This window comes from Xenopus laevis, chromosome 7L (assembly GCF_017654675.1).
Source record: "Xenopus laevis strain J_2021 chromosome 7L, Xenopus_laevis_v10.1, whole genome shotgun sequence".
Classification (NCBI taxonomy): Eukaryota; Metazoa; Chordata; class Amphibia; order Anura; family Pipidae; genus Xenopus; species Xenopus laevis.
The window spans coordinates 131260516-131276934 of NC_054383.1; the positions used below are offsets into that span (position 1 = coordinate 131260516).

At 39.9% G+C, this 16419-nt stretch overlaps 1 protein-coding gene across 1 annotated transcript; it reads left to right on the forward strand.

Annotated features, from left to right (window-relative positions):
* The first annotated feature begins 5253 nt into the window (after nucleotides 1-5253).
* ndufa4.L (NDUFA4, mitochondrial complex associated L homeolog) lies at nucleotides 5254-10083 on the forward strand. Its single transcript, NM_001092032.1, is given in 4 exon segments — nucleotides 5254-5367; nucleotides 8201-8289; nucleotides 8372-8432; nucleotides 9663-10083. Coding segments are annotated over 4 exon segments (249 nt in total). The 5' UTR covers nucleotides 5254-5325; the 3' UTR covers nucleotides 9720-10083.
* The last annotated feature ends 6336 nt before the right edge of the window (nucleotides 10084-16419 follow it).

A 16419-nucleotide genomic window follows, 5' to 3' on the forward strand; every position in this document is an offset into this window, starting at 1 on the left:
GCTTTATCCGGTGCCTTAGCGCTATGATATCATGTAATACACTCGCCATACTGTGATGATTTTTTTTTTTCAATAGTTAAAAATACATTTGCACAAGCAGGACGCCACTTTTTCTCATGATAAAGCTGTATATTGCTAAATAGATTCTCATTGGTGTCACTATACTATGAGCCGAGCCCCCCGTCTACTGAATAAATGAATAATATAACTTTTCTGTATGAATCTGTCTATATATATATATATAATTTTTTTTTTTTTTTCAAAATATGCAAAAAGGGTCTTGGCAGCAAAGAATGGGAACCTGAATGATACTGATAAGGTTCCTACAGCTAAAGAGACAGTAACACCAAAACAAGTTTTAAAGTAATGAAAATATAATGTAGTGTATCTCTGCACTAGGGATGCACCAAATCCAGGATTTGGTTCGGGATTCAGCCAGGATTCACTGCCTTTTTCAGCAGGTTTCGGCTGAATCCTTCTGCCAAGCCAAATTCTAATTTGCATATGCAAATTAGGGGAGGGGAATCGCGTGACTTTTTGTCACCAAACAAGGAAGTAAAAATGTTTTCCCCTTCCCACCTCTAATTTGCATATGCAAATTAGGATTCGGATTCAGTTTGGTATTCGGCCGAATCTTTCTCGAAGGAACCCGAAATAGTGGATTCGGTGCATCCCTACTCTGCACTGGTAAAACTGGTGTGTGTTTGCTTCAGAAATTCTACTATAGTTTATATAAACAAGCTGCTGTGTAGCAATGGCGGAAATTGAAAAAAGTCTAAATGTCACAGGATAAATAGTGTATAACAAATAACATTATACTCTACAGAACTTATCTGCTGTGTAACCTGAGCCTTTTCTTTTTTGAATGGCTGCCCCCGTGGCTACACAGCAGCTTGTTTATATAAACTATAGTAGTACTTATCTGTTATCTACTGTGTATCCTGTGCTTGAATGACTGCCCCCATGGCTACACAGCAGCTTGTTTATATAAACTATAGTAGTACTTATCTGTTATCTACTGTGTATCCTGTGCTTGAATGGCTTCCCCATGGCTACACAGCAGCTTGTTTATATAAACTATAGTAGTACTTATCTGTTATCTACTGTGTATCCTGTGCTTGAATGGCTGCCCCATGGCTACACAGCAGCTTGTTTATATAAACTATAGTAGTACTTATCTGTTATCTACTGTGTATCCTGTGCTTGAATGCCTGCCCCCATGGCTACACAGCAGCTTGTTTATATAAACAATAGTAGTGTTTCTGAAGCAAACACACTAGTTACACCAGTGCAGAGCAACACTACATTATATTTTCATTACTTTAAAACATTCATTTTTTGAAGTTACTGTTCCTTTAATGGAGAATTCAACTGTTTTCACAAAAAACCCCTACCCCATGTAGACCCCCTCCCTTCTCCCACCCCCCCCAGCATAGCTGCCCCCCGGGGAAATGCCCCTAACTTTATACTTACCTCCTTGGCGCAGAGTCAGCCAACGGAGATCCACGCAGCGCAAATTTCTCCGAATGCACGTGCGCCGGTTCGCCTCCGTCTCCCACTCAGCTTACCGAAGACCAGGAAGATGGCTGCGTGGAACTCAATTGCTTGACTCTGCGCTATTAATTAGGGATTCGGTGCATCCCTAATTAATCGCGCGTCAATCCCAAGATTTTAGAGTTGCACATATATCAAAATATATAAAATTGATTTTAGCGTCAGCTTGTAGTTATATTGAAAAAATTTATAGAAAATTCTTTACCAACCGAATGTGAGATGTTAGAGTTAAAAACTCTTTACACTAATGAAGCAATTGGTTATAGAGTTGAAAATATTCATAATTATTTTAAGTTCGTCTCCAAATGGAATATTGTTTTTCAAAACTTAGATTCTGAAGAAAGAGAGAAATTCAACAATATTCTTAATTGCTCCATGGATACACAACGTCGTTCTAGTCTAGCCTTACTGCTCGAGATACCTGAAAATAATTTAAATTCAGTGTTATTTATAAATTCTTGAGTCTATCTTTATTATTATGATTTATAGTTATTTTGTTAACTTTATTTTATGTTAATGTCTCATCTTGTTAACTGCTTGTTTTTCTATAATGAAGATAAAAAATGAAAAATTGTGACAAAAAAATAAATAAATCCTTTGTACTTCGCCCTGTAATTATTTCTTGTTAATATCCCCAATCCTCGTTCATTTTATATGTTCAAAATAACTCCAGTGTTGCTATTATGGAGCTCATTAATGTGGTTTGCCACTGATGTGTTCCTGTTAGACTAGTGTGTGTAAAATGCGTGTTGAGAGTGCTGCTCCTTTAAATAATGGTACCAGTATGGTTGTAACAGATACGGAAAAGGCAAATGTGCTAAATCAGTTCTTTTCTTCAGTGTATACAATAGGAGTCTGAGTTCCCAGGCTCACTTAATAACTGCACGAATGGCTCAGCTCAATCTAGTCAGTGGCTGACTCAGGATATGATTCATAAAGCTTTAATACAAATTAATGTAAACAAGGCTCCAGGGCCTGATGGCATACACCCCCGGGTTCTAAGAGAGCTTAGTTCAGTTTTAGACCAGCCCTTATTTCTGATTTTATCAGATTTACTTTCATCTATTATGGTGCCTATGGATTGGAGAAAATCTGATGTAATTTCAATATTTAAAAAGGGATTACGATCTCAGCCTGGCAATTATAGGCCAGTAAGCTTGACATCTGTGGTGGGCAAATTATTTGAAGGCTTGTTGATGGATCACATTCAAAATTTTGTCCTAGTGAATGGCATTATGAGCAGCAATCAGCATGGCTTTATGAAGGATAGGTCATGTCAGACGAATTTGATTGCATTTTATGATGAGGTAAGTAAGATTCTGGATAGTGGGGGGGCAGTAGATGTGATCTATTTGGATTCTGCCAAAGTGTTTGATCCCGTGCCCCACAAACGACTGCTTTCTAAACTAAGGTCTGTTGGGCTTAATGAAGTCGTTTGCACGTGGATAGGAAACTGGCTACAGGATCGGGTACAGAGGGTGGTTGTTAATGGGACATTCTCTACTTGGAGTAAGGTTCTTAGTGGGGTCCCTCAGGGCTCGGTATTGGGTCCACTTTTATTTAACTTGTTCATTAATGACTTAGGGGAGGGTATTGTAAGTAATGTATCAGTGATTGCAGATGACACAACATTATCCAGACCAATTAATTCCATCCAGGATGTGGCACTTGCAACAGGATCTTGACAAACTGGCAATCTGGGCAGCTAAGTGGCAAATGAGATTCAATGTTGATAAATGTAAAGTCATGCACCTGGGATGTAATTGGAAGTAATTGAATTCTGATTAACTCTACTATAGTTTATATACTGTAAATAAGCTGCTGTGAAGTCATGGGGGCAGCCATTCAAAGCTGAAAAGGCTCCAGTTACACAGCAGATAAGCTCTGTAAAATATAATGGGATTCTGCAGAAAGTTTCTATCTGCTGAGTTAACCTGTGGCTTTTCTCCTTTTTAAGCTTTGAATGGCTGCCCCCATGGCTACACAGCAGCTTGTTTATATAAACTATAGTAGTACTTATCTGTTATCTACTGTGTATCCTGTGCTTGAATGGCTGCCCCCATGGCTACACAGCAGCTTGTTTATATAAACTATAGTAGTACTTATCTGTTATCTACTGTGTATCCTGTGCTTGAATGGCTGCCCCCATGGCTACATAGCAGCTTGTTTATATAAACTATAGTAGTGTTTCTGAAGCAAACACAGCACTTTGTACCAGTCGAGAACAACACTGCATTATATTTCTACTTTAATTTTTTGATGTTGCTGTTTCTTTAATGGAATTTGCGAAAATACAACATGCATTTTATAGCCTTAGTATCTCCGTGGTTATGCAGTTCGGTACTCTGCAGTTCTATTACTTTACTACTAGGTGGCACCGTTGTCCCATTGATTTTCAAAGCAAGATTCTGCTTGAATTTATGCCTATTAAATTGCATAGTATTGCACTAAGCAAGTGCAAGTAAATGATAAGGATATTAGAAGTCACTGAGGGGTTGTTCTGTGACCATATAAAGGCACAAGGCTGCAGGCTGAGTTATACAGGGAACTCTGAGTATCACTCCTGTATTATAAGGGATAATGTACCCCCTACTGTAAATGATAAGGATATTAGAAGTCACTGAGGGGTTCTGTGATCAAATAAAGGCACAGGGCGGCAGAGATATACAGGGAACTCTGAGCATCACTCGTGTATTATAAGGGATAATGTACCCCCTACTGTAAATGATAAGGATATTAGAAGTCACTGAGGGGTTGTTCTGTGGCCATATAAAGGCACAAGGCTGCAGGCTGAGTTATACAGGGAACTCTGAGTATCATTCATGTATTATAAGGGATAATGTACCCCCTACTGTAAATGATAAGGATATTAGAAGTCACTGAGGGGTTGTTCTGTGACCATATAAAGGCACAAGGCTGCAGGCTGAGTTATACAGGGAACTCTGAGTATCACTCATGTATTATAAGGGATAATGTACCCCCTACTGTAAATGATAAGGATATTAGAAGTCACTGAGGGGTTGTTCTGTGGCCATATAAAGGCACAAGGCTGCAGGCTGAGTTATACAGGGAACTCTGAGTATCACTCATGTATTATAAGGGATAATGTACCCCCTACTGTAAATGATAAGGATATTAGAAGTCACTGAGGGGTTGTTCTGTGACCATATAAAGGCACAAGGCTGCAGGCTGAGTTATACAGGGAACTCTGAGTATCACTCATGTATTATAAGGGATAATGTACCCCCTACTGTAAATGATAAGGATATTAGAAGTCACTGAGGGGTTGTTCTGTGACCATATAAAGGTACAAGGCTGCAGTAAAACTGAGTAGATAGATGAGAAACCTGTGGCCCTGCAGATGTTTTATATACCATTATATACCTATTATAAATTATCATTATCACTATTATTATTACTATCATTTACATTAAGGTATAAGAAGGGAACCAGGAAGCACATGACCAAGGACAGATGAACACACTTGCTCCCTACTAATAATGGCACCTCTATACCGCTCAGCACCAGAAAGCAGAGGGAATATTCTACCGTGGTTTTATATTTCTTCCGGGCCCCTGCCCATTTGTTCGTATAGTATTACTGATTTGGGTGCGAATCTGGCAGGCGCTCGTTGGACAGTCTCAGGCACTCGCGGGGCAGGCCTGGGTGAGGACGCCAGTGACGTATTAGGGGTCCTCCCGCTTGTACTTTCTGACATTGTGGCGCAGTGAAGGAATCTGAGAGGATCTCGGAGCATTGACCGCCGCCATCATGTTCCGCACTATGATCACCCACGCCAGGAAGCACCCCAGTGTAAGTAGCAGCACCCTCGTGTCTCCCTTCTTCTGCTCAACCCTGAGAGGTCGCTCCCTAGTCGAGTCTACAGCGAGTATTGCCCTGTCTCCTCCCCGTGTCACGATTCCTCGCTGTTTGTTACCTGCACCGCCGCCGCTTCCTCTCGGGTCCTAGCCCCGGCCCCAGGAACACTTTATACAAACAACCCCCGGGGACACTTCCCAACGCTCATGTGGGGCCCCTGCCGGCTCCCTCCTATTATTACTGATGAGTCACAGGTGTGTGAGGTGTAGTCGAACTCCCCATGTCCCAGAGCAGCTGGGAGTTGTAGTTGAACATTAGCTTGACTTCTGCAGCTCCCACCCTGATATTATAGGGGTTGTTCACCTTTTGGTATAATATAGAGAGGGATATTCTGAGACAACTTACCATTGGTTTTCATTTTTTATTATTTATGGTTTTTGAGTTATTTAGCAGAAATCTGGTTGCTAGGACCCACACTCTCCTAGCAACCATTGATTTGATTAAGAGACTGGCAAATAAATAGGAGAGGCCTGGATAGAAAGAGGAGTAATAAAAAGTAGCAATTACAGTAAATGTGGAGCTTACAGAGCCTTTGTTTTTATAGATGGGGGTCAGCGACCCCTATTTAAAAGCTGGAAAGAATCAGAAGTTTAAAAACTGTTAAAAATTAAATGAAGAGCAATTGAAAAGTTGCTTAGAATGGGCCATTCTAGAACATGTTTAAAGTAAAGGTGAACTGCACAAAGTGAATGACAGTTGCTGTATGACCTGACAGTTCTGAGACCCTCCAGACTTATTGCTCAATCATTGTCCCGTATACCCAGCAGCTTCTTGCAGCATATACCCAGCTTGTATCATGGGCACAGGCTGCTGCTGGCAATTAAATGGGTAGTTCACCATTAATTTAACTCTTAGTATGTTCTAGAATAGCTCATTCAATTGCTCATTGTTTTTTATTGATAAGCCCCTTTCTTCTGAATCTTTTCAGTTTTCCAATGGGGGAGGGGGTCACCGACCCCATCTAAAACACTCTCTCTGTAAGGCTACAAATCGTTTGTTATTGCTACTTTTTATCACTCCTCTTTTCTGTTCCGTCCCTCTCCTATTCATATTCCAGTCTCTTCAGATCTATGGTTGCTAGGGGAATTTGGAGCCTAGCGACCAGATGACTGAAATTGCAAACTGGTTGCTAGAGGAATCTGGACCATAGGAACACACTGGAGAGCTTCTGAATAAAAACCAAAATAACTCAAACTACAAATAATAAAAACCAATTGCAAATTGTCTCAGAATATCGGTCTCTCTACGTTATACTAACAGTTAATTTAAAGGTGAACAAGCCCTATAAAGTAGCTGTGACTTGCTGTATCCTTCATTTCACCTAAGCACCCTCTCGCCCGCACGTAGCTCATGGACGCTGCATAACTCGAATGTGTTTACAACTCACTGGGGGCGGAGCTTATTCTTATCTGCCATCCAACTGGGATTGATATGGGTGTAACTGGTGCAGCTGCTTTTAAAGCTGCAGTTACGCCGTTCATTGCTGGAAGAAACTTTTATTTACTCCAGTTTGTCCTGTAAATGTCCTTATATCTGTCTCGCTGTTCTGCAGAGCAGTTAAAGCATTCATGGAGCTTATCAGCAACTTAACTCTGCCTCTGTGTACTTCAAATAAAACATTTACCCTAAGAATAATATTTTGTCTAATAAAACAAAACCTAATTCTAAGCAACATTGCAATATACATTCATTACAAATTTTCTATCGTTAAGTTTTGATATATATTTCTACTGAAAGCGTGTCTGTCCCGTCTATTCTCTGCACTGCTGGTTCAGACTGTTGATACAATGTAAGACAAGGCAGACGATTAACAGACCTGTCTTTGCTGCTGGGGAGCTCAGACTTTTGCAGCATTGTTTAAAAAGTAACAACCAGGAGTTAAAGGGGTGACCTTTAAGGTAACTTATGTTCTCGAACGGGCAATTGTAAGCGACTTTTCAATTGGTTTTCATTATTTTTTTATAGTTATTTGCCTTTTTCTCCTGACTCTTTGCAGCTTTCAAATGGGTGTCGCTGTCCCCTTATTAAAAATAAATAAATGCTCTTTAAGGCTAAAAATGTATTATTTAGGTATGCACCAAACACAGGATTTAGTTCTGGATTCGGCAGAATCCTTCTGCCTGGCCAATCCGAATCCTAATTCGCATATGCAAATTAGGGGCGGTGACGGAAATCTCAAATGACTTTTTGTCACAAAACAAGGAAGTAAAAAATGTTTTTCCTTCACACCCCTAATTTGCATATGTGGGTTCGGTGTTCAGCCGAATGTTTCACAAAGGATTCTGGGTTTCGGCTGAATCAAATTAGTGGAGTTGGGGAATCCCTAGTATTATGGTTACTTTTTATTACTGATACTTCTATTCAGGCCTCTTCTTTTCATATGCCAGTCTCTTGTTCAAATCAATGCATGGTTGCTAGGGGGATTTGGGCCCTAGTTACCAGATTGCTTAAAATGCTGCTGAATAAAAAGCTAAATAACTCGAACCTTCAATGAAAAATGAAAACCAATTGCAAATTGTCTCAGAATATTCCTCTTTACATCATCCTAAAAAAACTTAAAGGTGAACAACCCCTTTTAAATGCTGCTTTCATTAGCAATTGTTTTTATAAACCACATTAAAAGCACTGAGCAATTGTAATAGATGTATATTGGGAAGATGCTTTAGAATTGTATTTTTCTGTCTTATTTATTTATTTTTGCAACAAAGCATTTTCTGTTGTAACATTCAGCAATTACATATGACATCCATTTCTCTCCTCCTTTTAGTTGATTCCTCTATTTGTGTTTGTCGGCTTTGGGGGTGTTGGCTCAATCCTGTATGCACTGCGGGTCACCACTCGTAGCCCTGAAGTCAGGTAAGCGACAGCGGGAGTCTTCTATAATATCACTTAGGTTCTGCTGTTGCTCTGTTAACCCTTCAATTTGATGTCTCTAAAGCTGGGACAGGAAGAATAACCCCGACCCCTGGATGAGCAAGAGCCCCAACTACCAGTATAAGGTAAGTCAACTTGCTGTGGAGATTTGTACTTACCCGCTGGAGTAACGCTCACTATACAGATCTATATTGCTTTCCCTTCCTTTATATTACATGTGCTTTAAAGGAGAACTAAAGCCTAACTAAAGAAGTAGGTAGAAATGTTGTACATGATGTTTTGTGCTTCTGTACCAGCCCAAGGCAACCACAGCCCTTTAGCAGTAAAGATCTGTGTCTCCAAAGATGCCCCAGTAGCTCCCCATCTTCTTTTCTGCTGATTCACTGCACATGCTCTGTGCTGCTGTCACTTACTGAGCTTAGGGACCCACTCACAATATACAGTACACATAGAATAGAAATGTCACAATATAAGGCTGATTAGTAATTAATACACATAATTACTACATGGCAGCACAGAAACCAGTGCAATTAGCATCAGAATTTAATAATCAGCAAACCTGTAGCATCAGCTTATATTACAGCCAGGGAAGCTCATTTTCTGCTGGATAATTAGTGACGAGCCCTAAGCTTAGCTTCTCAACAGCCAATCAGAGCCCACTGAGCATGTGAGTGTCACAGACACTTTCCAAGATGGTGACCCCCTGTGACAAGTTTGAAGTCCTGGATCATTGCTGCTATTGACAAGCTCAAACTTTAGCCTGGTGCAGTAAGTTCAGTATAAAAAATATGGCATTTTTAGCCATTGTTTAGGGTTTACTTCTCCTTTTAAGAGACAGTCCCATCTCCGACAACCCAGTAACTGGCAATATTGATGCATGTATATGTATCCCTGCATATTTACATTTACACACTAGTGAGTGTGGCAGGAATATTGGTCAGTGTAATGAAGGTTTGTCAGGTAAGTTCTCCTGCCATTGAGTTGCTTCAGTGTTGCCATAGCTACTGCCCCTTGTCAATCAACATACTGGAATCATGTGTCTGTTGAAAGGAGACCGGAAGAGGACACTGACCCTTATTTAGGATATAACCAGGAAATGACTGCATTCATCTAAACCCCTTGTCCACTAACAGTGTCTAGAGCTGTTACTCAGGTAAAGTATTCTACAGAATAAATATAGTGTTCTAGCTTGCACTATTGTGGCTAATGTATTGGCAATAAACTCTCTGCAGCTTTCCTTCTCCTTTAATAACAAGGTAATATGTGAATAGATTGACTAGTTCTATCCTGTGTAGATCACATTGTACTCGTGCCCTGGCTAGAGAAGTTCATTTTTATTCCTTATCCTTTTGCAGTTCTACAATGAAACCATCGATTACAAGAAGCTGAAGAAGGAAGGACCCGATTTCTAAGCGTGTTATCCCTCGCACAGACGCCGCCTCTGCTGGAATTTTATTTTTTACAGTTTAAATCGATCCCGCAGTGCTACTTCATTCCTTCTATTTAATAATTCAATAAGTTGTGTTTATTGAGTTACCCCAGCTCTGCCTGTTTGTTAATGCTCATCAGCTGGGCCTAATGCAATTAAACTAGCGTAAACCTTGTATCATGAGTGACTCTCTGCAGATCTGAGACTCCCGAGTAATTGACTAATTAATTAATGCTAATTGTAATTAAGAGTGACCTGTGCTGCTTTTCCAATCGTTCAGACGGGCTCTGTGTCATTGATTCAGGGGAAAAAACTGAATTAAATAGAAATATTTAACGTTTGGGTAAGTTCTGTCTCTGCATCTGATTTTTATTTTTTTTGATTGTCACAATTCTTAACTGTTATGAAATGTAAAGGGGAAGTTAGACTTTGAAGTGACTTTATGGACCATGGAAGGTGTTTAATCACTATGGCCCTTCCCGTTTTTTTTGTTTTGTAGGTATTGGATGGGGGCACAGAGGTTCCAGAGTTACAAATGTCTCTTGTAAAAACACTGACTTTTTTGGGTCTGCTGCAAGGGAACAAGCATGCTTACTAACATTGGAGATAAATATCTGGAGATGTTGCCCATAGCAACCGATCAGATCTTTGCTTTTGTTTTCTAACTTAATTGCTGGTCGGTTGCTATGAGTAACATCTCCAGATATTTATCTCCAATGTTGGTAAACAGGTCCGTTAGTTTGCTGCATTTCTCTTTGTGGACCTCACCATCTGTATCCTGTGCCTTTAAAGAGGTTGTTCGCCTTTAAATGAAATTTTAGCATGATGTAGAGAGTGTTATTCTGAGACAATTTGCAATTGGTTTTTGTGTTATTTAACTTTTTATTCAGCAGCTCTCCAGTTTGCAATTTCAGCCATCTGGTTGCTAGGGTCCAAATTCCCCTAGCAACCATGCCTTGAATTGAATAAGAGTCTGGAATATGAATTGGCGAGGCCTGAATAGAAAGATGAGTAATAAAAAGTAGTAATAACAGTAAATGTGAAGTCTTACAGAGCATTTGCGTTTCAGATGGGCCAGTGACTCAAAGCTGGAAAGAGTCGGGAGAAGGCAAATAAGGAAAAAGCTATAAATAACGACCAATGGAAAATTAGCTTCACAATAGCCATACTAAAATTTAACTTAAAGATGAACCACCCCTTTAAGGTGGCCATAGACATTACTATTACAATCAATTGCGATCTTTCCTGGAAAAGACGTTTCCAGGAAAGATCGTTGGTTTCAATACACACGTGTAGAGCTGAATTGTCGGAGATACATATAGAAACAATAGAATTCTACCTGTATCTGACGATTCAGCACTAACAATGGCCGATGTTGAAGGAGCCGACCAATATCCAAGATGGATTGGTTTGTCTCCCACCGTACATGCACCGAATATCATAAGAAAACTAGTTTTGTATTTGTATCTGTGTATATGGCCACCTTAAGTCTGTGTACAGTGAAACTGATACAAACAAACGTGCAGTTGGTCGGTTCTGAGTTGACCAAAAAGCACTGGTTAATCCTTCTTTTCTCTCACCAAACAGCTGTGCTGTCCTGTTTCGTGTTCATGGTGCTATCATTAAAGGGATACTGTCATGGGAGCACATTTTTTTCTCAAAACACATCAGTTAATGGCGCTGCTCCAGCAGAATTCTGCACTGAAATCCATTTCTCAAAAGAATAAACTGATTTCATTGTGAATTATGACATGGGGCTAGACATATTGTCAGTTTCCCAGGTGCCCCCAGTCATGTGACTTGTGCTCTGAAACTTCAGTCACTCTTTACTGCTGTACTGCAAGTTGGAGTGATATAACCCCCTCCCTTTCCCCCCAGCAGTCTAACAGAACAATGGGAAGGTAACCAGATAACAGCGCCTATAACACAAGATAACAGCTGCCTGGTAGATCTAAGAACAACACTCAATAGTAAAATCCAGGTCCTACTGAGACACATTCAGTTACATTGAGTAGGAGAAACCACAGCCTGCCAGAAAGCAGTTCCATCCTAAAGTGCTGGCTCTTTCTGAAATCACATGACCAGGCAAAATGACCTGAGATGCACCTACACACCAATATTACAACTAAATACACTTGCTGGTTTAGGAATGACATTTTATATTGTGAATTATTTGAGTGAATTATTTGCAGAGTAAACTGTAATTTAGAAATAAAAACTACATCACAAAAATCATGACAGAATCCCTTTAAAGGGGTGGTTCATCTTCAGGTTAACTTTCAGTATGTTATAGAATGACCAATTCTAAAAACTTTTCAATAGTGATGCTACAAATCAGCTATTTGAGATTCGGCCAAACACTTTGTGAAAGATTCGGCCGAATACCGAACCAAATCCTAATTTGCATATGCAAATTAGGAATGGGAAAGGAAAAAGTGTGAACATTATTTCACTTCCTTTTGTGATGAAAAGTCACATGATTTCGCTCCCCGCCCTTAATTTAGATATGCAAGTTAGTATTTGGTTCGGCCAGACACAAGAATTCGGCCGAATCCTGCTGAAAAAGGCTGAATCCTGGATTCGGTGCATCCCTACTTTTCAATTGGTCTTCATTATTTCTTTTTTTTTTTTTTTATAGTTTATGAATTATTTGCCTTTTTCTTCTGACTCTTTACAGCTTTCAAAAGGGGGTCACTGACCCAGTTTAAAAACAAATGCTCTGTAAAGCTACAAATTTACTGTTATTGTTACTAATTATTACTCATCTTTCTGTACCGACCCTCCTCTATTAATTTTCCATATTCTTATTCAAATCAATGCATGGTTGCTAGGGTAATTTGGACCATAGCAATCAGATTGCTGAAATTGCAAATTGGAGAGCTGCTGAATAAAAAGCTAAATAACTCAAAAAACACAAATAATAAAAAAATAAGTCAATTGCAAATCAGTAACTAAATATCGCTCTACATTATAATAAAGGTGAATAACCACTTTAAAGGAACAGTTCAGTGTGAAAATAAAAACTGGTTAAATAGCCAGAACACTACTTCCTGCTTTTCAGCTCTCTAACTCTTGAGTTAGTCAGTGACTATCAGTAACGTAACTAGAGGGGGGCGGGCCCTGGTGCGAAACGTGCAGCTATCTTCACGGAAATTGGCGAGCCGTAAGATGCCGGGGGGCCCTGAGGGGGTGCGGGCCCTGGCCCAATTGCACCCCCTGCTCCCCAGTTAGTTTCGCCACTGGTGACTATAAGGGGGGCCACATGGGACATAACTGTTTCGTGAATTTGCAATTGATCCTCAGCATTCAGCTCAGATTCAAAAGCAACAGTTATGGCCCATGTGCCCCCCCCCCAAGTCTCTGATTGGTTATTTCCTGGTAACCAATCAGTGGAAAGTAAGAGCTGAAAAGCAGGAAGTAGTGTTCTGGCTATTATGTTACACATCCAGTCACTCCAGTCTTTATACATAACATTTTTACTAACTATATTAGAAACATTTTTTATTTTGCACAGCCTATCTATTTACCCAGTTTTTATTTTTATACTGAACTGTTCCTTTAAGACGTTGATTTGGATGTAGCTGCTACATGTCAGAATATGACCAATGCATTACTGACCATTATAACAGCAGACATTCATGGACCAATCCAAGATGAGGTTGTTGGTTGGACAGAAGGGGTGCATTACACATTTGGGTTATACCAACAACCTTTTTATTAACTAGTCTGTAGTTTCCAAGTGCCTTCTGGTGGGGAAAAGTGGGTTTTGGGGTGTGGCTAGATGAAGCCCAGTTAATTACAGGGGAAACTAACGATGGGTTGAGTTAAAGCATTTTGTTCACCATAACCAGAGCTCTTAACTGCACTTTGGGGTGTTAAGTTCCATGGCACCCTTGGTTGCAGCTGATTTGGCAGAGATAAAAACCCTGGTGTCTGTGCTTCCCTGTGACACTTGCTGTTCTGTCTAATGAACTGTAACTCCTTATGTTCTTCAGTGGAATGGGCACTGACTTACTGCTAAAGCTATTAGTAATAATAATAATAATAATTCCTTGTGTATCAGTATTAGCAGTGCAATGAACTCCTCCCCGGGCCCTACACATGATATTTATTTGTATTCAGTTATAGGAACCTGTGCAGAGTAATGTATAAAAACACATTGTATAAAGGGAAACTTGAGATTAAGTCTTTCAACTGATCAGTTTGTGCTAAAAGAAATAGAATCCCTTCTCTAACTTTGTACCCAGAAACCCTTGGGGCTGGTAAGTGAATGGGGCGGAGCCAGAAGGATTGAGATACAGTTCAGGCTAAAAGAATAGGACTTTGTTGTGACCCCCAGAGTGAGGAAGTGTCTTGTACTCAAACTCCTTAAATCCTTCAGTTTCCCCTTAAATCCTTCAGTTTCCCCTATTTTACTTCTCAGGATATAGAGAGACTTCTTGGTAATGCTGGAGGGGCATACATGTAATTGCATTTATTATACAGGTATGGGACCTGCTATCCAGAATACTCAGGACCTGGGGGTTTCCAGGTAATGGATCTTTTCTGTAATTTAGATCTTCATACTTTGTCTAGTAGAAAATCATGTAAACATGAAATAAACCCAATAGGCTGGTTTTGCCTCCAATAAGGATTAATTATATCTTAGTTGGGATCAAGTACAAGTTACTGTTTTATTATTACACAGAAAAAGGAAATCATTTTTAGAAATTTGGATTAAATTGAGTCTATTTCTGAAATTCTGAGCTTTCTGGGTAATGGGTTTCTGGGTAACGGATCTTATACCTGTACAGGTGCCTGCAGCCAATGGGAGGATCACACGGCCTCCAGCCTGATCCAAGAAAGCAGAGACACTTCATTTATAGTTTCCATATAGACAATTTGGTGTCGCTTCAAAGAAGTTAATGATTGTGGGAACAGGATGATAAAAATGTTAATTTCCCTTTCAAGGTACTTTTGCCCTGAAGTGGGTGGGGCTAAAAAGGAAAATGTGGCAGTTTAAGGGACTAAATATAAAGTGGGCAGTGAGGAAGGTGCAGCTGTTCTGGGGTTCAGGTAGGGGTGTCAGTGAAAATCATATTAATTGTCAGTTTTATTACTTGGGAGGAAATAACAATAAGGTGGTGCTTTTGTTCTGAACAAAGATGGTGGCCCTGGTGTGAGAACTAAAGAAGTGGATCAGACACAGTATCAGGGACATTGATTGTGTTCGACATTGGCAAAGACCCTTAGTAAATCATTAGGGAGAAGTCAGGCAACATCAGGGTCACTTTGCTCCTAAAAAGTTCAGGTGGGGCCTCTATTGGCCCCCAGAGAATCTGACAACCAGGGGCCTCTCTCAAATCCGTTCTGTGGAGACAGAGGCAAATGCTACGGAGGTGATTCAGTTTATGGAAGGGATTAGAGATCATTTGGGTTTTCCATTAGGATCTGGTCCCTCAGGAAGATGTTCTGAGATTGTGGCCCCTCAGTCTGACCCTCCATATAAATCAGGGGCTACAGGAACCCGTGTGAGTGCAAATTCCCCCCAACACTGGATGTCAGTGGCTTATGGTGTAGGGTTCAGACTAACTTGTTTAGAGAAGGTTCAAGGTTGGTGGAGGTGAGGTTCTCAAATGTGATATTTTCATTTCAATATTATTAGTATGTACTTTTATAGCTCCAACATGCAGTGTAATTAATGGCTTTATATAAAGAACATACAGAATTACAGACACAGTAACCCTGCCCAGAAGAGCTTACAATCTCTAATGACAGAGAATGTAACGATCGTTACCCCTTGCGATGAATGAGGATATTACGCTCACAGCGGGGCGAGACCCAACCGCTCACTTGTTGGATTTAATCAAAGAAGATGGAAAACCCCGAAACAGTAAAATTACTGGAAAGGTTTCCCTATTTATTAGACTTCAGCTCTGACAGAAGGTTTCACTTCATTGAAAAGTTGCAGCAAATGCAACAGATTTTTCCTCTTTGCCCCATTTATAAAGAACCTCCGCGTCCTCTGCCCCAAATGTCACTTCTCTAAATGTCACTTCTCTAAGCTCCGCCCCAGCAGAACATTATTGCTTTTATATGGTCATGGAACTCCTGTGACTTATAATATCCGTATATATTACAATAGGGGCTACTTTATTCACTATATCATCTAAAGTTTCACTACTATCATATCTAAAGTATGGCTATTTTCCTATGGACCCCGACTGTAAATGATATCCTTATAATCGGTGCTTAGTGATTTAACTTCAGTCACATGACTCACTGAAAAAAATGTACCCTCTGTTGTGTAACATAAGGATATTGGGGGGTTATTTATCAAAAGTCGAGTCGATTTTTCCCTGAAAAATTCAAGTTTTCCGAGGGTATTTTTAAGTCAAAATTCAAATTTTTGGGTAAAAAAAACTTAAAATCTTTTAAGTTTTTTTCTAAACTCAATTTTTTTATTTAAGATGTATTATACCCTGACCCTGGAAATAGCTTGAACCCAAAAATACTCCAGCTAAAACCTGTCGGGGTCATGTAGTAATCAATGGTCCCTTCAACCATTTGAAGATGTCTGTAGACTTCATGATGTTTGAGTTTTTTGTTCGGTGGGTCTCGCTTGAAAACTCGATTCATTTGAGCAGTTCTGGGATTTTTTTCCCCGAAAACTCGATTAATTCGGGTTTTTTGGGTTTTTCACC